General features: G+C 37.5%; 1 protein-coding gene across 1 annotated transcript; it reads right to left on the bottom strand.

Annotated features, from left to right (window-relative positions):
• Positions 1 to 1559: 1559 nt before the first annotated feature.
• On the bottom strand, positions 1560 to 19602 carry LOC140241215 (uncharacterized). Its single transcript, XM_072320971.1, has 8 exons — positions 19187 to 19602; positions 11014 to 11148; positions 9337 to 10594; positions 8053 to 8635; positions 6536 to 6659; positions 4856 to 4984; positions 3642 to 3795; positions 1560 to 2375 (listed from the first exon to the last, which is right to left on the bottom strand). Exons 1-8 carry the CDS (start codon positions 19454 to 19456, stop codon positions 2161 to 2163), a joined length of 2868 nt encoding a protein of 955 aa, XP_072177072.1. The 5' UTR covers positions 19457 to 19602; the 3' UTR covers positions 1560 to 2160.
• Positions 19603 to 24024: the final 4422 nt, after the last annotated feature.

Here is a 24024-nt window from a genome sequence, read left to right as displayed (position 1 = left end):
ACATAAGTACATGAATTGACAACAAGGAGTAAACACTTCCCTGTTACCTAGCGATTGGCAAAACCACTTGGGAGTTACTCATATTGGTCTAAAGCAGACAAAGACATAAATGTCGCATCCTCCAGACGATAAACAAATATGATGTCACTACCACGAACAACCAAGACACAAAACTCACGTCTGTAAGGTCTTCTAAACACACAATATTGCTGGGGGAGCAGGAAAGGGAGAGAAAATTGTGTTTGTTTTGTGAGGATTCTTGTTTTGAAAAGTGGTATATAAATTATCTCACTTCCTCTCTACTTTGTGGTTTTCTGCATATATGAATCAAAGCCCACTAATGAATTGTGTTCCTACTAACCAAATTTTACGGGGAAAACACAACAAAGGATCAATTACTCATACATATAAATGACCAGCCAATACAGCTCTGCTTGCAAGGCAAATAAATCACTTGTGACAAGTTAGTTACCTTCAAAAGAAAAAAAAAGTTTCTTGTTATCCTTGCCAATATGTTTTGACATTGATAGATATCACTAGCATCATGGAAGAAGTTTCACATACGATGTACATGATACAATAAGTTACAGCAACTAAATAAGGAATCAAGTGTGTAAAATTGTAACATAATCAGACCTTCTTGTCTGCTAGAATTACATCATATATGTACATGTACCATCATATTATTTACCGGACATTTTGTTTGTTATATGTGATTGTTTTGATTTTTTTTTCTTTGTGACGAGAATATCTAAACTGATTAAGCAAGACCAGCTTGCATGGGAATAGTCACTTACGCCATAGAATTATTGAGTTGAATGCACAGGGCAAATAGAACATTATCAGATACATGATTTACCTCCACTTAAACCACTGCTGCTATCAACTGTACAAAAGTATGTAAATTGATATGTTTTGTCTGTACAATTAACAAAAGTAAATTCCCTTTACAGTAACTATTTACATTTCAATATACATTCAAAGAAACATCTTTGTACATACACATTATATCCTATGGTACAACATGAAACAACTTATATCAATGTTTGACATTTTTTAATCAGCTGCAAAATATCAATATTTTTCAAATGGCATAGTAACAATGTCTGTTTGATATCAACAGGGGGATAAATTTTCTCTAGTATTGTCAAAAGAGTTTTTTTACACAAAACAGTCCTTAATTACTTCTGGCAATAGTTTCTCATGCAGCCCACCTAATTGATATTTGTGTGAGAACTTATAACATTGAGCACTGACACACTGTACCAGCAGGGGGCTGAGGAGTAATTAACAAAGAGTTGATTGGCAATGGATATGGCAAGAACAATCCTAAAATTATGACATATAAATGCTCATAAGGCACATAGAGGGTAGTCCATGTCATTCTTCTTCTTCATCTTACTATGGCACAAGGTGTTCAGTTGATACTTTTTGCTGAATGTTGCTAGCCACATCAGGCAAACTACAGGGGGTTGGCATCATTTGCCTTTCTGTGATGTGGGTCTGTGGGGTGGACCGTTTCACCCTTGCTCTTTGCTGGGAAGTAAGTGATATATCTTCTAGCTGTGACTCCCTCACACACAGGGGCTACCCATTTAATGTCCTATGTGAGGGACCGAGTGTTTTTACCTCTTAACCCATTGAGGGCGGGCTGATTTTGCTACAACACGCATTTCTTATAGATACTTGCCCGAGTATAATCGGGGATCCTCCTCAACGGGTTAACAGAGGGGACAACATGACTAAACGAAGAGTTTGTTTGCAAAAACCGATAAGTCTATATTTGCCAAATGGAGATATTTGCGATTAAAGGTCAAGAAAAATAAAGAGAATAATAAGAAAATTTTTGCTTCTTTTGACCATAACTTTAAAAATGTAACTTTATATGTAGTGACCGATATATCATTTAAAAGGTATTATTTTGTACTTTATGACAGAGACCGTAATTCAAAATCTTCAAAAATGGACTTATCGGTTTTTGCAAACAAACTCTTCAAATACAACATTTCTCAGGTAGACTCCATGGAACTTGAACCCGGGCCAGGTGACTGCGAGGCAAACATGTAACCTACTGAACCATCTCACCTATCAATGCTCTATCAATGTCATTGGTGCCAAAATGAGAGAGCACAATGATGCCACATGGTGTCATCTTGATACTCAGTGAGTGTCAATGATATGCCAGCGTTCCCCTAGCTGCTGGAGGATATCCAAGCGTTTTAGCGTCGAGTGGGCAAGAGCATGCCGTAGACTGCCGAGGTTTGATGAAGAGTCTCGGCTTGCCCAGTCCCGCAACAGATGCCGACAGGGGTTGTAGTGTATGATTGACGCAGTCTCAAAGCGCTCCACTTCTTTGAACGTGTAGCCCAGCACACCTGCAGGTACAAAACATTTTTAAAGGAATATTGGAATAGTGCACATTTTACTGAAAAAGCACAGAATTTTGTGTGGGGAACAAACAAAAAAACAGGAGGTATTGCTAAAATTACACTTAAAGCAAAATGACATTCAAATGTACGAACACTTTTTCTGGTGCATATGTTCCACAATAGAATTAATAGCACTATTTTCATACTATAACTAGAAATGTCGCTATGGCAACTGGTATGACTCCGCCATAGTGTATGGTTCTCCCAATAGGTGTACTTTTTGACAATGTGTGATCATGGTTTCACACAACTGGCAAAATTTTGAACTGACATACTTGTCACAAATGAGTTGAATCTTCCATTGTATTGAACTACAATGTATGTTTAATTGGGAAAATGGCTATGCTGTATAGGAGAGGTGGTATTTTGATATTTGAGGATTTTTACCTGACTGTGACCCTTTTATAAGTTTATGGATTGAGTATCAATTTCCAAGGTTTGTAGAAAAAGTGTAACTGCAGTATTATATACAGTTGAACCTCTCTTATCCGGCCTCCCTTTATCCGGATCTCTCTATTATACGGACGCAATCTCGCCGTGATTTTTGTTTTAATAATTACGGGAGGAAAGGGGGATTCCTAACTCCTTGAGAACCCCTACACAAACACACATGAATTACATATTACTTCGAGCATGATTAACATACATTACATCAAATTTCTTTCCAAATTGCTTACCTTCAGACATTTTAACATCCCCAAACATCCCCAAATGTAACAACGAAAGGTTGCAGTATACACATTACTACATGTGGTACTACAATTCGCTACATCAGTACATGTGTATGTATATGTACGTGTATAAAGCATTGAGTCTCCCGTATCCGGCCAAATCCCTTATCCGGATGAGCCCCGGTCCCGACTTGTCCGGATACGAGAGGTTCAACTGTAGTAAAATTCTAGCATTTTAACCTGCCCTTTGACCATTGACTTCTTACCCTTTTACCCAAAATTCCCAAGAGAATCACTGTCAGTCAGAACATGGATAAATATGAACTAAATATCATGATACCTTGAGCCACTTTTGAGATATGGAGGAAGAAGTGAAATCTAGCATTTTCACTTGACCTTTGACCTTTTTGGTAAAAAAATTCAGCTCCACTTCATGATGTTGAATAGAATGGTTAAACTTGCATGCTCATGTAATATTTGGAACCATGGCACTCATAAACATTAAATATTTGTATACTATTATTATCGTTATCAAACTCACCTGCTAGTCCTCTCCAGTCGTGGCACAAAGGTGAGCGTGTGTTCAGCTCATCACAGATAAACTGGAAGACATCCTCGGGGAGCATGCTGATGGGTGTGTCCCATCGGAGGATGGCCCTTTGCTGAGAGGGGAAACCCATCTGGATCTCTCTGGTCTAAAGGGGGTGTCAAAAGGGGGTCACACAGAGGTAATGGAGGAAGAGAGATGACATGGAATCATATTTTTAGACATACAGGTATGTAGATCCAGTGATTTTGTCTTGGAGCTGAGACAAGCACATAATGCATGGACAATGGTGTGTCAAGAGTGCTTTATTAAACAATTTGCAGAAAATTCACAGGAACACACTGAAAGTTCAAAGAGGATGCAAGAAAACAGCTGCTTGCAGTGTATGATGCTCACAATTTACAACAGAAATACTTCTTTGGTTGTAATTCGATCATTCTCTTCACTCCTGTTGCCCTGAATAGTCTGTCTAGAGAAAAAAAAAACAAATAAAATGTTCTGTAATCAAGAACACTACCTGACTTGGCACTTATTTCTTCACATCCTTCTCCTCCTTAACTCTTCTCAATCATCTTTTCTTGACTGATGCCTCACAGGATTCAAGAAAGTAGCTGCTTGCAGTGACACATATAATACACAACACAGGAGTGGATCCAGGAATTCTGTACATGAAGGGGGGGGGGTGCAAAAAATAATTCTGGTGCAGTGGTGCCACTTCCTGGTTTAATCAGCTATCAAGCAAAGATAAAAAAGGCTCCCCCTGTGCAATTTTTTTCGTTTCTCGCGCCACTTCCAGGTTTCATCGGCTGACACACCAAAAATTTAAAAAAAAGGTTTCAACCCAATTTTCTGGTGCTGCTGCAGTTGAATATGAAAGGGGGTGCAGGTGCCCCCTTTAATTTTATATTCTTTTCATTTCTTTTATTTTCTGAAAAATAAAAGGGGGGTGCCCCTTCTACCCCCTGGATCTGTCACTGCAACAGCATACTTCCTTGGTTGTAATTAAATTCCTTTACTCCTGTTGTCCTGAATATTATGTCTAAAGTGAAAAAAAGTCCTGTAATCAAGTACACTCTATGTACGATACACTTATTTCTTTACATCTTTGTCCTCCTCTATTTATTCTTCTTCTTCGTCATCTTTTTTGTTTGATGCCTCTCAGGTTTACAAAAGATGGCTCTAAAAAGCACTGTGCTCAACCATCTTACCTCAGGGATGATCCATTTCTTTACAGAAGAGTGGTTTCGCAAATTTTCATTCCTACACATCGGAGGGCAGTCAACTCTCCCTCCTTTCAGATCGATCACATGAGGGTTGGCCAGGTGCATGGTCTCTGTCTGTAGTTCATCAGAAAAAGTACACATTTCATAACAGACAAGAAAACAAATCTCACAGCATACACGTGGCATTGTCAGAAGATCTGACTGTAACAGCGCTCAATGCAGTTTGTGCAACTACATTTAGTGGACACAGAAATTTCTTCTCGTTCATGATTTTCTTTTTGTAAGATGACTCCTGATGTAAACGAATATAAAAACAACCATACTACATTGATTGTTTCATGTGAATAACTTTGCATACTTGAAAGCACCTCTTAAATTTTAACTTGGACTCTGATGCCACCTCAGCTGGGTTTAGTAAAAATTCAGCAGGAAGATATTTCCTTCAAGCAGAAGTAGATTTCACAAGAATTTTAGGCATGCATGCTATTTTGAGAAAGGTATGGAAAAACATAAGTGTAAACCTTGAATTGATATAGTTCACATATATGTACACTTAACACATCAATATGTACAAAAACAGGTACATCAAAAACCATTCCCTGGTCTCCTAGCTGTAGGAGTGGCATTTATACACAATATATTCCAGAGACAAAGTCAAGGCTGTATCAAGCTACATGTATCATGGTTTTATCACGGAGATCTGATTTAAATACTGGTAACTATCTAAAAATCACAGATACTTTCATTTCTCAAAATAAACTCCTTTCTATTACACACTGCCATATCTGCAGGCTAGTACTGATGTCGCCAGCTTACGCTTTACATGGTCTGGGAAAAGAGATTTTTGTGTTGCTAAATGCCTTTATGACATATTATTTATGTTGGCAGCTCCAATGTTTGTATGATAGCAAGCATGGTATGACCAAAAAAGAAACTGTTTCATGCATTATGCAGCTACAAGATAGCATGACTGTCACCCTACCTATTCTAAGTTGCCTAAATCAAGGAGGGTTGTATAGTAAATCAATTACGATTTGAGAACCAAATTAAGCTCCTATAGATGTCTATGCTAAAGAAATTCTTGGAGTAAATTTGTAAAACATCACAGCGATAGAGGGATTGATTGATACACTTTTTCCAAAAAGATTCTGCAAAGCAAACCTGATCAGTTTTCCTCAAATCATGTAGGACCTACAATTATTTGAACGATGAACTTGGTGTATCTACATCAATTTATTGACTTTAATATCAATGTCCTTTCCTGTTTCAAGAGAGTAGATTTTTTTTTTCTCTCTCTCTCTTCCTCTATCTATCTGTGTTTTATACAAACACAACAAGACAAGAGCTTCAGAATATTCCATATGGTGTAGGTGAGACACATTCATGATTTATATGTCTGATGCACCAGACAAAATCATATGCCACTGATGACATTCAACAGATTTGTTTTCAAGTCTGCTTTTACAGGAAGCGACGATAGTCCCTCACTCTCTACTGCACACCTTCTGGCTTTATACAAAATCACTCCGATAATCTCACACAAGAACCTTATATGAAAGGAAGACTGCACAAAAAAGGAAATGACAAGATAAACTGAAGGAGGAAGGAAGAAATAAAAAAAAGTGAGGAAGAAAAAAAGAGAAATGTACATTGTATGGTCCTCACCCTGCACTTAGGATATAGTGGGCAGACTGGTCCCAAGATGAAACTTCCTCCAGGGGTCACGACCTCTTGAATGGCAGTATAGATATCACGCAGCACATTCTGCTCAGCAAAGCTCATGCTGCACCTGCTTGAACAAAAACACAACAACAACACAGGTGATTTGTGTTGGTGAAGGATTTCAGCTACTAGGGCAGCTGAGTCAGTGATGCAATCATTTGTTACAGGAGGACATGAACATAGTAGATCTAGCCGTCTTTTCTTCTATTGTTCGACGACAGCCAGGAATTCACAGACTACAATGTAGACTACATGCTCGCTATTCCACCTAAATGCCACACGTTTATGAAAATAATGGTTTGATGAATGAATGTCTGCTATCTTTAATTTGTGCGATCAAAGTATACAAAAAATATATAGTTATACATGTATATATGTGTATATACTGGGTAATATATCCATGTACGTAGGTGCATGTGCAAGTGTGTGTTGTGCATGTGTGGAGGTGTGCATGCGTGTGTGTGTGTGTGTGTGTGTGTGTGTGTGTGTGTGTGTGTGTGTGTGTGCCAGTGCTATCAGACAAAATTAAAGGCTACATTAAGCACTTAAATACTGGGGTCACAAAAAAGTAATATCACTTGTTTAATGTCACACAGCTTTCAGGATAGTAAAATATATATGTTTGTACATTAGAGATGCAAGGGGTTTGCTTTACAGTAATAGGTAATCCCCAGCTTTCACAATACTTTTCACAACAAACACAGCTAATGTAAAACAATATCAAGAACTTTAATGTTTTCCATGAGAATACATCAATCTTTATCATCTTTGGTATGAGCAGGTTGATGTTTTAATTGATGCCAATATTCAAAGAGTGTGTGCTCACATGATTGCTATATTTCAAAATATTCCACAATGATTACTATTTCCATCCATTACACCTAGACGGGGTTCACGCATCGTGACCTTTGACAATTAAAATAGATTATTGTAATGTACCCCATGTTAATGGTAATATCTCCATATTTATTTCTACAGTTTTTCTATGATTAAAGAGCATTCTGACCAAACCTTTTTAAAGCTGAAGCAATAGCTGAAAGTGACATTCCAGCCAAAGATCACTGGTCTCCTTTTCCCTTGATTTTGTCTCTTCATCATAATCAGCCATATCTCCTACCAAATTACATAACCATTAGACACACTTGGTCTAAGCATGTAAACTAATAGCATTGTCAAATTTTGCCTTACAGTTCAGTTTGCACATCTACACCCTATGCAGCATATCTGGGACAAATATCAACAATATTTTCCTGATTTTGTTTTGTTTTGTTTTCTTTTCTTTTTTTTTTCTTTTTTTTTTCTTTTTTTGGGGGGGAGTTTGTCATGAAAAAGAGATATTGAACAGAAGTGGAAGACACACCCCTAGAAACATCATGCCCCTTGCCTTTTTTGAGGATGAAAGCCCAATAGATAACAAGGTCTAGTCATTGAATTCGAGCGGCAAATCATTCAGAACTTACATCACCGCAAAGCTGATCAGACATCCATATGGATCCAAGTTGACATTTAAAGAGTAGTCACCCCCGATGTGAAAAGTCCAGGAAGTTTTGCTCTTTACTTCACAGGACCCATTCCTCAAATTGGCCACTCTACACAACTTAAGCATGATCTTTGTAAAAGCACCGTGGGGGCAGTGGCCCTGAAAGTCTGCCAGCAGCACAGAGTCATTGTGAGGGAAGTCTCGCAGCGCATCATCACTGTGTCGACGGGAGTTGATGAGGTAAGGCACAAAATGGGCCATCTTCTCACTGTTTTGCCTCACAGTATACACCGGACCACTAAACCTGAGTTCCTCGCTGGTGAAGATCAGGTTTAACCACTGGAGGGATGCGATGAGGCACTCGGCGTCGGAGTCCACGCCCAGGAGGTGCCTACACAGGGTGTCTGTCAGGACGGCCTTGGTGCGCAGATAGGTCCAGTCTGCCCGGAGGTTTGGCTCCTGGAAACTAGCACAGGGAATTGCCAGCAGACTCTGACAGGCCTTGATGGTATCCTCAGGATTGAGCACCACAAATGAAGGCTGCGAACTGTCACTTCTACTTCCTGTGATAATGGAAAGATGGAGAGGAAATGACACAAAAATGCAACATGGCTGCTCCACAACCATTACATAAAAGTCTGGAGTGGGATAGCTGTGAAAAACAAGCAACTACTCCAGTAAAGAGAAATTTTCAGGAATCTACCGATGATGGGTATAACACATCTAAGGCAACAATAAACACCAGAGAACAAAAATAATAACAGTAAAAATAATCTTTCTCTTCATTTATTTTTTAGGCAAAAAACCCCCCAAACGATTAGACAAGCATTGCAAGTAGACAAAAAGACATGAAAAATTTGTTCACCAAATGATCAGACATCTCTTCTTTGCAATTACTTTCAATGCATAGAATTAGCCTAAGGAATAAACAAACACTGACATAATGACACTAGCAAACATACAATCTTCCTGATTTAAAATGAGATAGAGTACATAAAAGCTTAGAAAGAAATAATTGTCTCAAAATCCCACACTATATTTGTGTAGATTATTTGCATTTTGTGTGCAATTCTCATAAGCAGGCATGTTTCATTGAACAAGACCTCACAACATAGTTGTCAAAGTAAAGCATTCTATTCACTTGTGTGGGATTACTGCAGGACCAATGAATCATCAGTCAAGCATTTGTTCATTTGTTATTGTTTTTTTTTTGTTTCTTGTTTTGTTGTTTTAATATAACACAGAGGGATGAAGAATGTCCTACCTGGAGAAAGGATGACACCTTGATGGTGCAAGAATTCAAGGAGAGACATTAGTTCCTCATCAGTCTCAAGTCCACAGACCTGCTTGATGTTGGCCGTCATCACACACCGCTGCCTCTTGCTTCTCATTCCAAGCACCAGGTCTCGGCACCGGAGGAACTTGCGTGGATACCTTGAGTGGATGAAGGACTGCCTGAAGGCATTGGCAGAAATGTGCTCCTGGAGGAAAGTAACAAATGCTTCTGGTCCGAGGTCACTGAAACCAGTTGATGATGATGCCATGGATGCCAGGAGTGAGGATGAGGATGAGGAAGATGCCACAGTGGAATTTGAGGACTGTTTGTAATAAACCACTGAAGATCCACCCGGGCCAGGCGGAGATATTGCAGCTGAAGGTTCACAGATATCAATGCTAGACATTGGTGGTGCTGACTGCTTTGGAAGTCTTAACACAAAGCAGGGACAATTGCCATGGTATTGCAGTTGCTTGGACCAGACAACACTGAATCTCTGCTGCAGATGGCTTCCAATATCCTCAATCATATCAACTGTGAGGCAGGCATCTGCCTGCCAGGTTGACACCAGGTAAATGGGGCATGATTCTCCAGCATAAGTTCGGATCTTATCTAGCTGCTCCTGAATCTCACCCATGCATTTGGCAGGGTGATCATGGAATGACTGTCCATCGAACTGGATGATATATTGACAGTGTGAAGTCATTAATGCCTGGCTGCAATACTGGGCCTGTGGGAGACTCTTAATTGCCATGATCTCCAGTGTGACACTGCTAGGGATACCACCACCATCTTGACACTCGTGCCTTTCTCTAGGGTTCCCTGTGCTGCTCAGAGACAACATCTCCTCTGGTATGGCCTCTTTTGTTGGCATATGGGTCGCTGACCACCTGCAAGTCATGTTCTGCTTCTGAACCATCACCGAGCATCTCCTTGAGATAAGACCATCTTCTGTGAGGGACCAAGCTTCTGATCCTACCAGCTGCTCTCCGGTGCAATCAGCAGCAGGACCCAAAATCACCAACCGCAGATTTGGCAACCTCATCATTGGCGCATCATCATCAACCACATGTCTTGGCATCAGTACAGGACTGGGATCCTTTGTACTAGGGACCACAGCTCCAGCAGAGTCACTTCTGATTTTCCTCTGCAGTATTCTCCTGGGACTCTGAATCACAAGAGTTACTGGCATAGATTTGCTTTGCTTCCTCAGGATGGTCGCAGTTGTGGCTTTCCTTGTAGGTTTCTGCAATCAAAAAACACATTTAGTTGCAGACTCTTTACATTTCAGCAAAATGGATCAGTTTTCAAAGCAAGTAACTTGGCAAATATTTAAGTAATGTACAGTAGTACTTCGATTGACTGTCATTACTTTTTAATAGACAACTATCTGATGGTAACTGTTTTTGTTCTCCGGAGAGGTGACTAGTAACTTGATTGTTAAAATTACTTTCAAACAATGACATACACATAATGTGATAATTCAGTAGTTGAGTAAATACAGGTCCTGGAATGGATTCACGGGATTAATTTCTTCATCAATTTCTGTACTCCACAACTTCAAACTCAACCAACTCGTTAAAATGTCAGTAAGTCCTCATTTGTGAAAAATTACACTTGCTAAATACTGAGCACTTACAGTAGCCTGTTTCAGTAATGTCATACCTGTCCAGATGTTATGACATGCACTGCAGTCCCATTGATCGATAAAATTCTGTCACCACACTGAAGAGTGTCGCGGGCATTCGAATCATCTTCCACCTTCGAGATTATGGCATATGATTCAGTTTTATCTGCCCCCTGGGATATCAAATAGATACAGAGACAGATGGATGGATTAAAAGATTCAAATTTATTTTCATTTCCATTAAATAAATAGAGAAAGTATAAATACAATGTATAAGCAGAACATATTTGTAATATTGCAAAAACGTGATTTAACATTTTTAAATTATACATTATATGCATATAGTACAAGTTAATCAAGGATGAGAATGGATATGGAGGGTCTCACTAAAAATCAAAGCTTGTACGATATGGGACCCTCAAGTAAGATGGATGAATAAAAGCAGAAGAGAAAAAATGCTGTAACAATAGCTAGTCAACACATTGTGCAACATCAGCAAAAGATGAGTTTGCACATCAGCAAACAGTATGTTACATGTCAAGTCCAGTCAAATCCTTAAAGGGATCGTATAGTTTTGGTTGAGACCTTATTTCTGGTTTCTAACATTTTTGGGTGAGATAATGAGAAATATTTTATGAAATATGAAAGAGCATGTAATTCCATGAGGAATTCAATATTTGATGAAAATTGGTTTTGAAATGGCTGAGATATATGAAACAGAGCAATTCTAATAAAGTGTGGGACCCACACTTTATTACGATCGCTTTGTATTACTTTGTTTTTGGATGTTTCAGTCATTCCAAACCAGATTTTCATCAAATTAACTTTGAATTCCTCTTAAAGTGGTATGCTCTGTACTATTTCATAGGTGTTTTCTTGGTATCTCACAAAAAGTTAAAAGCCCAATTCTCATCTCCACCAATACTGTACATCCCTTTAAAAACTGATGGCATGGGTCAATCTACAATATCTTCATATAAGTCTATCTCAGAAAATTCTGTTGCCATGGCAACATGTTGCTCAACCATTATGAAAAATTAAACACACCATTCTACATACTACAGGACACATGTACCAAATTTCAATTCAAACACTCAAAAATTGAGGGAGTACGAGTCAGCCTACTCTACACTAGCATATAATGTTTATGCAGGCTATTCCTATGGCAACACATTTCCTGACATAAAAAATCTCTTGTTCATCTCTACACTATTGCAGACATATGTGCCAAATTAAAGTCAATCTCTCAATAATCTGAAAAGTAGTTTTGAAAGAAAAAGTCTGGCAACAAAGTGAGCGATAGACCAACCAATCGATCACCCAAACCTACCAACCACATAGGTACTCAATATACCCGACAGTTCTAAGTGTACTATACTGCATAAAAATACAAAAATATTTATGACCGACTATGTATGTTTCAACATACATAACTTCTCATCTATTTGATAGAGACTTTAAATAGGAGTGTCCTGGCAAAGAAAAAGAAAATGAATATAAACATTTCTATGCTTTTTTTGACACGATACAAAACAGCAGAATTTCTCCATGAAGTTACAATTTGAATTAATATAAATCCACACAATATATTATGCATGTAGACTGTATTCCCAGAATTTCCAGTAATCTGGAAAGAAGCAATGGCTCAATGACGTCACGACAACATTTCAGGCTAAATCACTGTCACGTTGACTACAGTACCAGCAAAAGACCAAGGATCTTTCTTTGTTAGAGATTGAAACCACATTAGAGGGCATCATGGTGTAATTTACCAGTCCATTGAAACAGAGGTTGCAATGCAATCAAAGGAAGTTGTGCCTTCTTGACCACGACCACAAGGGCACAGTGTTTCAGTTTAGTGCATGATCACTGTGAAGTCTACCACTTAGGCAAAAGCTGGCCACGCAATTAACGTTTGCATGTACACGGTTTCACAGAAATAATGAGGAGGAAGAGAGATAGAGAGAAAAAAAAAAACTTCAGTGGTTTGGTAGTGGTGAGTGCATGTCTGCTTAAATGCGAACATGCAGACAGGAAGATGATCAATGCATGGAAGTGTGGGTGAATTCGCAATTTCCGGGTCATGTTGCACAAAAGCATGAAATAATTGCAATAGGTCCATGACAAGTTGAGCAAAGTCAGAGAAGTGCTAAATAGTTTGAAATACTCAATTTGTTTATTATACTTGTGTTAGTCTCAAAATTTATGACTGCATTCACTATACTCTTCATTTTTTTTTTTTTAGAAATGCCATAAAGTTCTAGGGAACCTTGATGCATACTTTCTAAACATGTCAAGAATGTTATGGCAATACTGTAAAAGTGGATATTTTCACACGAGTATTTTTTTTTTGCACTCGGCTGGGTAAGATGAATTTCGTGTATTTTTTATTCCATGGAATCAAGGATGTGCAAAATGTGCATGATGTGCAAAAAATATTCGCGTGCTTTTATTTTCACTCTAATTTCCGATAGCGATATATAAATGTGCGAAAATTTCCACTTTTACAGTATGAGAAATATATACATGTATTATCAAACACAACTAGAAAGTCATGTGAATTAATGAGCTAGCCTTGTTGAAGTCTGAAATGAATGTAATATGCAGGGCTTGACACTAACGGTGGCCCGGGGCCACCAAAAATGAAAGTTGGGCCACCAAATTTTTAGAAAGTTCAAATTTGGTGGCCCTCCTCGGGCCACCAAAAATTTTTGAAAAGTAGGGGCCTATGTCAATAAATTCGTAACTTTTTGTGCCGGAAATGCATAAATGCATGCAGTGAGTGTGTGACTCATTAAAAAAAAAACAGGACTTTTAATGCTTTTTATTGGGGTTTTTTTCGGGCCACCAAAAATTTGAAATTGATGATTTTGTAGTGTGGAGCCCTGTAATATGTCACGACACACAATTATGTACTCCCTTGAAATGCCTGAGTTGTTCCAACAATTGTTATAATCTGCTCAAATTTGTGACTAATCACTGATTTCATAACATTAGAACCAACTATCAAACATGTATCTGACGCTGCATCACAAAATCATCAAAAGATGCCAGTGACATTTTAGTTATGAGCAAATTCCGAAAGAGTGCATTCTAAGATATAAAGTGACATTTATCTATCTATTTAAATACTTACAGGCTTTCCTAACCCATTTCAATAATGAAAAAAAAGGTACACGTTCTGCAAAAATACACATGTTTGAGAAAAGAGGCTTTGAAGCTTAGGGACAGATTTCAAGTGCTCAAATACTAATCTCAATTAGCGGTGCTCTATACACTAAATGGGACTGAGAACAGGATATAAAACTCCATAACAACCACTATGAAAGGGTCATCAGATTAAGCTGATATATTGCACACTCTTTGAGTACATTAAAAAATTATTTTCACTTCTTTTATGTACCTTGGGATATTATGTGGATATAGCACTACATCATTAACCATTATCACCATCATCATCATTATGTATTGTTGCTATTATCATTATTATCATTATTATCATCATCATCATTATCATTGTCATCAATTCAAATTCAAATTCAATTCAAATGAATTTATTGGGAATTTTCTGCATTGAATATATTACAAATGAAATACAGTCATTTCTTATTGCTTTCAAGACAATAGAAAATACAGTGTGTACTGTAAAACATGATATATTCGCGGCATGAAATTTTCGCGAATTGGAGCCGACAGCCTTTTTCGTGGCATGAAATTTTCGCGAATTGCCACTGGCGTTCAATGCATGTAGTGTAGACAAAAACTTTCGCGTGCATTTTAATTTCGCAAATTTTGGCGCTCGCGAAATTCGCGAAATTAAAATGCACGCGAAAATTCCTCGTTTTACAGTACATCCGAACATAACTGAGATATCCCTGTACAGATTAAAGAAAAGAATAAGAGAACACATCAATTGGGAACCACTCGGGATAAAGTGAATCATAATGATCTGATTAAATTATGGCACATGTATTGGGAGTGTGAATGCAGAATGACTGTCGTCAAATAAGCATATTATAGCTTGAAGATACGACAGCCTTGAAAGAGAAGGGAAAAAAATGGGCAAAACATACATCATGTATACTTATCAAAAACAAAAGAAAAGAAAAAAAACAGAGACATTCTATCATCACATTGCGACAACAAAAATTGTATAGACATTATGTACAGAGAATGAGGTGAGTGAGGTGAGTGCTGGTGCAAGTGAAAGAACCCAGCAGGCACGCGGAACTAAGGGCCTTTTAAGATAAGAAAACTTATACCCCTTTCATAAACTCATCCTCCAATTATCCGCCTAAGAATAATGCGGACATTTCAATAAAAAATGCGTTCACAAACTCTGAAAATTATCCGCATTATTTTTACGAGCGCCCGTCCTAAAAAAGGCGGATAATCATCATGGTGACTGCACACGTCCCTCCTGCGGGAAAGACAGGTGACGTTTGACCGCACCCCGGCAATCATCTGCATTATTTGGGTATGCGTTCATAAACTCCAAATCTGGTCCCGATGCTGCTATTATGCGGATAATAGAAGGGTCGAAAAAAAGCGGATTATTCTTCCCCCGCTCCGATTTTACGACCAAATGATGCAGATATTATCCGCATTATTGAGTTTATGAAAGGGGTATTAAATACGTTTATTGAATACTTTGATGTAAGGAGACTGGGGCGGGGGGGGGGGGAAGTATCAAAACATAAAAAATTAATCGATTTTGTTTTTGGTTACAATGGTCAGATATCAGCTATTCCCATAATTTGATATAATGTGCTTTTTCATGTTTGCTTTAAAAGAAAAAAGTGATGCGCATGCTTTAATTTGTTCGGGCAGAAAATTCCATGTATCCGGTCCGTGGTGTCGAATAGATCTATGAGCGACAAGTACAAATGTAGCTTCGGGTTATTTAGATGAATGTCATTGCAATGACAAGCAGGATACTTTGGTATTTGAGATGAAAGTATCATGGAAGAACGGTAGTAAATTGTTGATGTATTTGAACATAGCAAAATAGCGGATTGATAAATATGAAAATCATTTACTTTTAATATTTTCAGTCATTTAAATAGGGGATCGGTATGAGTTAAATAAGGTGAATGTGTACAAATTCGGACGGCTTTTTTCTGCAAATGAAATAACAAGGCAATTTTGGATTTATTATAGTTGCCCCATACAATATTACAATACTTGATATGTGGTAGAACAAAAGAATTGTACAAAATTAAAAGAATGTTCTTTGTCAAAATTGGTTTCAACCTATGAAGTATACCAATCGCTTTCGAAATCGAAGTACATATTTTTTTTAGTATGTTCATTCCAAATCAAAGTTGAATCGAGAATAACACCTAAGAACTTTGTGAATTTCTTTTCACTAATAAGTACACTGCCAATAAAAATATCTATTTTGTGATTGATACGGGATTGAGGGCTCTTAAAGTGCATAAAACAGGTCTTATCTACATTCAATGACAACTTATTGCACTTGAACCACAGAGATACCTTGGACAATCCTGTATTCAGAGTGTTGAGTAGAGTATTCATAAATTTGTTTGAATAAAATATATTTGTGTCATCTGCAAACAATATGAAATGAAGAAGATGTGATGAATCAATAATATCATTTATATATATCAAAAAAAGAAAAGGTCCAAGGATTGAACCCTGGGGCACACCGCAAATGATATCAGAATAAGAAGAAGTTTTAGACTGAAACAAAACAAATTGCTTGCGATTAAAAAGATAACTTTTAAACCAGGAAAGAACTATACCTCTTATACCTAATTTAGATAGTTTGTAAATTAAAGTCTATATATTCGTGACTAACACCAACTTTGAATGCCATTTAGCATTATCTTTTTGAGAGATGCTAGAGTTGAAAGTGAAGAGTGTATCAAGGGTTTTAAAAGAAATGAATAGATCTCTACAACATACTTAATCACATCACAAAAGAGGTACAGAAAAAAATGACTGAAAAATGACAAAAATGACAAAAATAACAATTTCCCATTTGCTTTATGATCCCAAACTTTAGAATCATCAGAGAATTGTTCTCTCAGGAAAAAAAAATGAAGACTCAGCTATAACCCATTTCACCTATTTTGAGTCTTCACATAAGATTGGGCTGTGCGATTCTTTGCTGGTTTTGTGATGCATGGTCACGTCATAGATATTCAACAGAAAGTACAAACAGTATTAACATTACCAGAAGTCACACCCAGAATAAGCTCCACCATGTTCATTTGGACTCTCTATATTAAGCTCAAAGACATCCAATCATGGGGGTATATAGCTCATCAAATCTTCTACAGGGGTAAGAAAAAGGGATTAAGTAAGTTATCTGTATTTATTGGTTAACAATAAGTTTCCATACAGTTGTGCCAATCAGCAAACAAAGTATAGGAAAATTTAAACCTAATAAGGAGATTTTGTCTTGTTTCACAGATTTAACAAGCTTATGGTGGCTGCTGCAACAATTTGAAAGCTTCTGGCAGATAACACTTTCTCTATAATTTAGTGAAAGCACAAATGAGTAAACTCAATGATATCTTCAAACCAGCAATACTAGGAACCATAAATTATCACCTCCTAAAGCTGATCAAGTCAGAAAAAAGAGCAAAAAAATAAATAAAAATGAGGCAATTTGGCTGAGATATCTGAAATTTGATATTTGTTCAAAATCAAGTTTCATATCTTGATCCTCCTGTCTAAAAGTCATCAGAAATTTGAAACTTGTCAGTGTTTATAATGCATGTTACTATAGTGTTTTGAATTGACGTATTGTATTCAAATGTCTATCAGTCACTTTCACCCTGGTCTGCATTCAAACTTGAAGCCAATTTTCTCAAAACTGTGTTTAACTAGTTGCCAGCTTCCTCACTGCTTCTGTGGTAGATTTCAGGACATAAAGTGGGCCAAATGTTATATCATTCATTTGGAGGAAATAAACATTGTAAAGTCATCATGTGGATGGACAGCATGCAATAGGCTTTAAAGGAAACCCAAACCCAAAGAGAAATATGGATTGAGTGAAAGCAGCAACATTAGTAGAACATTTTTAAAGTTTTAGTGTTGGAACCACTGGACGAGGAGACTACTAGAGGTTATGGCATCATGTGTGGACAACAATCAAAGGGAATTCCACAAAAATTCATTTTTCATGAAAATTACACATTCCGTCACTTGATACTGACATATGTTAAGGGTAGCAATTATTCCCTCTGCTTTCTGAAAGCAGTTAGTCAAGTGCTCTTTCATTATGCAAGAAAAGTTAATTTTTGTCGAATTTTCTTTATATTTTCTTTATATTGCTGTCCACACATGTACGTCATAACCTCTAGTAGTCTCCTCATCCAGCGGTTCCTACACTAAACCTTTAAAAATTCATAACTTTTGCAATGATTGTCCGATTTTCCTCAAACTTTTACTAATGTGTTCTACTAATGTTGCTGCTTTCACTCAATCCACATTGCTCAATGGGTTTGGGTTCCCTTTAATTGTGAAAGGTCATATGAGATTATGTACTTCCTTATTTCACTCTGAATGTGCCCACAGCTTCAGTAGGAATACAGCTACTCAAAGGCTCAGTATGTAGGCCCTAAATTTTTCACATTGATGTTTTGTTGCTTGCTAATAGAAGAATTCACAAACCTGTTTAACACTGAATGTATAATAGCCGCATTCACACAGACAAAATTGGAGGATGACAATCATGATACAAATTTTTGGCAGTCATTGTTCACACCAGACGGAAATATCCCGCTAATTGCCAATAACGATAATTTGCCAACAAAACTGTGCAAGATTGAAATCTGCCAAACTGGTACACAAAGTGCACTTCACTGTACTCTCTACTCTTTGCCCTTTTGTTCTTGCACGTTACAGTGGTGTGGTGCACTCGCTGGTTGTGCATGGTGGTGCACATACATTGTATGTTGTTGTGATATGTACTTTGAATGATGGGAACATAAAATCTCAAGATTATTTGCTTCAGCATTCACACAGTCACCACAGTGTAAATTATAGAGATAATTCAGAAATAAGTGCAAGATTTCTTGGGATTTAGATTGCGATGCTGATGGATGCGCTAATTTGTGGGATTTTTGTGTCGACCCACACAGGCAAATATCTCAAGATTTCTATTGCGATGATACATATCTTGAGATTTGTATCTCGCTAATTTGCCTCAGTGTGTATCTCATTAATGTGTTGTCTTACCTCTATGTCCCTGACACTAAAGCCAAGGCCTCCCGCTCTGTTCCACCGAATGGTACACTTCTCTGTGTCCCCCCAGACTATGGAATCGGGATCCTTACATGTCTGCAGTCGTACCGCTTCATTCCTGCTTCTTGGACCCCCCTGGCCTGATGGCAGTGATGACGATGGCGGCCATGATTTGAAGCTGGACAAGTGGTGCGGTGGCACTGGGTGTCGTTCGAAATATTCGGGCAGAGACTGAAGCGAATTTATGGGAGTAACATCCGACATTCTCAGCGAAGGCAAGGGAGAACTCTCAGTCACTGCAGTACCAGACACATTGCAAGAGCTGGCATTTGTGTCTTTGGTTGTCAGGGAATTCAGGCTACCAGTGACAACTATATTTTCAGTGTCTGCTGCATTCCTTCTTGGGTTGTTGTTGCCATGAGGCTGGCTGTAGGGCTGTGCTGTCTGTGCATAACGATCACCCCACTGTGCTCGACTGAGCTTGCTGGTATCTATGCGTGGTAGGCCCTGTGACCGGCCGCTGCAGGAAACAGGCAGGCTGCCCTTTAAACCGGATTTCTCTGCATCAGATCCCAGCATGCTGGTAGTCGCATTCACATTCTGTGATGACATGACTGCAGCTGGGTAGGAAGCGCTGGAGTTGAACCTTCTACAGAACTGCAATTCCTATCACAATGTTGGTGTGATTCTTCACTCCATTTCATATGCTGCACATTTTTTACAATAACAGCACTGATGAATGCGTTCTAAAGCTGATGCCATATTATCTTTCCCCGGACCTAAAAAAGCAAAGGAAAATGGCACAAATAGCAGTCACACTAGGCAATTTATATCCAGGTGAAATACACATTTTGTTCACATGATTCACATATATTGAGAAATTAATACCATGAACTGATCTCAGACAAAAATGAAATTTAAAAAAAATGACATCAGTTAAAGGCTGACATATCCCTAATAAAGACCCCTGCTTACTGGACCTGAAAATCTTGGTAAATGAGCAGCAAATCAGTAAAGTTGGAATTAACTGGAATGGAGGTAATGAGTCCATTGTTATTGAATCTTATTGATACAACGAAACAAGTTCATTATTTCTGATATACTCTTTTTTTTCATTTCCATTTTCCATTTATGCTCTTTAATTACAAACAATCAGCAGCAGTGTGTTCTCAAAAAATCAGTTGCTAAAATAAATGTGACAACACATAAAGACAATTTTCATGTTCTGAGAAAATTCAATACTGAGATATATCATACAGAGTATATTCTTTATCTTTGCCATTTTGTGAATGAAGTCATGACAACAGTGAATATTGAAGACAAATTCACATCTTAAAGTCACTTGATGCACATACAAAGAAAAAAACCCTTCAAAATGGCATCAGAAATATACAAAATTTTTTGTAACTTAGAGCAGCGAGTCCATGTATGAGATTCCACAAGCTTCTGATAAATATCATCACATTGAAGAAACTAAAGTAATAAAATTTTGATCACCACCATTATACTTTACAATGTATGTGCTCTTAATGATCTAATTCTTGATTGGTTGTGTCATTCTCTTTTTACTTGTTCTACCCAAAAGTTTGTTCTTCTATCTGGTTTAGTGTGTGTGAGTGTGTGTGTGTGTGTGTGTGTAATTATGCTTCACTCTTTATCCTCGCATTTGTTACAATGTGTTGCACCCAGTGTTGTATTGATTTATTCCAGGCAACTGATTTTGACAAGAGAAAATGAACTGAAATGAAAGCATATCAAATAAACCATCCTCTGAACCCATTGAGACATAGCTCATCAAACAGTTTGAATTATATTATTTTATGTGAAACGATCACAACATTGTCACACACCCCATTAAAAATATACTGACATTGTCTTACATTGTAGGCCCTATTGATTCTGCACATAATTTCTTTATATTCATTTTTACTCAATTTCCAGAAAAACTACACAGACTAGACAGAGTCAATTCATAAACAATTGCAACTGTCCAAATACTTGTGACAGAGGGAAAGAAAAATTAAGTATTACTATTAACTAGTAACAAAACAAAATACTACTAAACCAGTAGGTCTATTACATTTAAGGGTCATTCTCATTGGGAAACTTTGTGAAGTGAAACTTTGCAAATTATAAGTGTAAAATTGTAAAAACGTTGCAAAATTCGCACCCAGGAATTCACTAACTAGTGACATTTTGCAATGAACTGCGCATGCGCCAAGGATGATCTTAACATGCAGTATGGTTTGGCACAGGTTCAACTCCGTGCAGAACTCTTCCGTTGTACAATTACATGTATTGTAAACCTTGACTTTACGATCATTACATTCTAAGCATTTTTTTTTACATGTATATTCCAATATATCTTACCTCTAGGACCCCTACTCTGCACACCCTGTAAAATTTCTTTTTAAAATCTGTTTTTACTTTATTGCACAAGTGTTCATTGTTCCATAATACTGGATCATCAGATTCACAACCTTGTAGATTTTTCCCCCTCCCCTCCCAGTTGCACTTATGTACCCTCTCTCTATTTCATTGCATCCTCAAAGTTTCATCTTGTCGCCACGTTTATCATAAACACTTCATCGTCGGGCAAGTTGCTATATAATTCCTTTCCATTAGCAGTATGGGATGATGAGTAGGCCTACTACCACAGTAACCAAGGCGACTGATTCTTGAGAATGATCAGATGTTGCTTAAAGTAAGAAACAATAATTTTTATTTAATAATTGCATCTACAAGAGAGTGTCAATAGTGTGCTTACTATTCGAGACATATCTCGTTTTGGTTCTCATGTACAGTGTAGGCCCCAATGTTGTAGTACAAGCTCAGCATCATGAAAACCCCGTACCTTCACAACACTCTCATCCATAGTACACATTCACGATTCACAATAAGTTTAGAGCAGTGAACAGGAAGTGTGCAGAAGTCACATGACAAACTCTTCAGTGAGCATTCACATTAATTACAAATCACAGCAGCAAACTAACATTAAGAGCGAAATTTTGCACTCCTGCTAGCAATTTTTCTGGCAAAAATTAGGTGCCGTGACACAAAGTTGCCTAGCAACTTTCACCTAATATAAACTATGCAAAAATCATCATGTCACAAATTTCAGAACTTTGCAATGTGAGCAGCACTATATAAAAGAAGAAAAGATTTTGAAACACAGGGGCTCAACATTATCATTTGTTTGGGAATGTATAACTGGTAGCACTGTGTCCAAAAGAAATTATGTTCAAAAGTCTATTTGTGCACACATGTTGGCTTTATATTGTATGACACTATGTACGTTGTCACATGTGGTGGAAGAAGAATAAGCAAACGATTAAACAAAGGCCTAGGACTAAATGAAAAACAAGCCCATTAAAGCCTTGCTCTCGAGAATATGTTCTTCTCAATTCAATCAGAGAAAGTGAAGCAGCCAGTAACTGAACAACAAGAACTTCATTGATGTTGCTACATTCCAACATTAAAATGGTATCTTATCACAGCTGCATCCTGTGGGCAAATCTTACAAGATTTCTTAAGTTTAAGACTGATGTGACTTGTTCATATGTTTGTTTATCCTGTTGTATAGCACACTAAACTGTCACAAATCCAATATTTACCTGCAACACAGATATTCTGTTTATTAACTTTACTACTCACAAAACATACGTACAATAATTTCGTCTACATTCTGCAGGACAGAAAAAAAAGAAAATGAGTCAAAGCTGCGCATGATTAAAGAAAAGTAACATTTTGAAGATTTTCATCCCTAACATGGAACTTAAGAGTGGTAGGCCTATATACTCATCAAACGTCATGGTGATGTTACCAATACACTACTACCATGATGTACTTTTAGGTACCAGACAACGGTTACAGCACTACATACTAGTACCATGCTATGTTACTACCTGTAGCAATGAAGCAGTTATTAACCCAATTGAGGAACAGCCGATTTTGCTGTAACACTCATTTCCCATAGACATATGCCTGAGTATACTGGGAACGAGTCTTCAACAGGTTAACTAAATTCTTACAGGGCAATTTCTTCAATTTGAATCTACCATTGTTATAATATCAGTTATAGAATCCCATCCATAGCAGCTGTGGTGGTAGAGAAAGAAATCAGTAATATTCTCTATGCTCCCTGCTTGACTACAGCTGTAACTCAATCATTCATCCTTTGTTGTGACATTTCAACACCAGTAACCAAATTACTGAGAACTGAGTGGACATTTGTACTCCTAGTTGCAGAGAGCTTTACAAGATCACCTCCTCCTCATCAAAGTTGTAGGCTCTCACCTTTTGGATGGCCAAATCATTTTTTTCTGTACATTCTACATGCAATACCGGTACGGTATTTTATACAGGGCCTTCCAAATACTCATCAGATGTTAGCTCAAATTACTTTAACCCATTGAGGATGAGTCCCAAGTATACTCAGGCAGGTGTCTATGGGAAATGCGTGTTGTAGCAAAATCAGTCCATCCTCAACAGGTTAAATTCATGTTTGTATCATTAGATATGATTGCATTCCTAGAGTTTCAGATTGATTTCGTCAATTACTTTAAATGCCACAGTTGCCTTCATACAAAATACTGAAATGATATACAGTTAGAGTATATACACGTATACCTACAATGTTCCTGCGTATGACAACGAATTTGAACATGTGACATGCTTTCATATTGCAATTCCTTTTTGATGGTGGTATAATGATTAAATTAAAACAGTAACAGCCTTTTTAGCTGCATCTACTCAATGTCTTAACTGTTTCTATTACACATTCTAGGTGGAAATTAGTTTAATAACCTAAACATGTTCAGAAGGTGGAAGCT

The sequence above is a fragment of the Diadema setosum genome, chromosome 2 (assembly GCF_964275005.1).
Source record: "Diadema setosum chromosome 2, eeDiaSeto1, whole genome shotgun sequence".
NCBI classification, from domain to species: domain Eukaryota; kingdom Metazoa; phylum Echinodermata; class Echinoidea; order Diadematoida; family Diadematidae; genus Diadema; species Diadema setosum.
The sequence above is the reverse complement of the archived record's forward strand: the minus strand, read 5'-3'. Positions and strand labels throughout refer to the sequence as shown.

Bases quoted from the DNA above. Each gene is read 5' to 3' on its own strand.
- LOC140241215 (XM_072320971.1), bottom strand. From the start codon at position 19,456: ATGTCGGATGTTACTCCCATAAATTCGCTTCAGTCTCTGCCCGAATAT. The intron at 10,595-11,013 runs GTATGACATTAC...TTTTGATTGCAG, and splicing joins ATGTCATAACATCTGGACAG to AAACCTACAAGGAAAGCCAC. The intron at 6,660-8,052 runs GTAAGTTCTGAA...TTGTTCAAGCAG, and splicing joins CTGATCAGCTTTGCGGTGAT to GTGCAGCATGAGCTTTGCTG.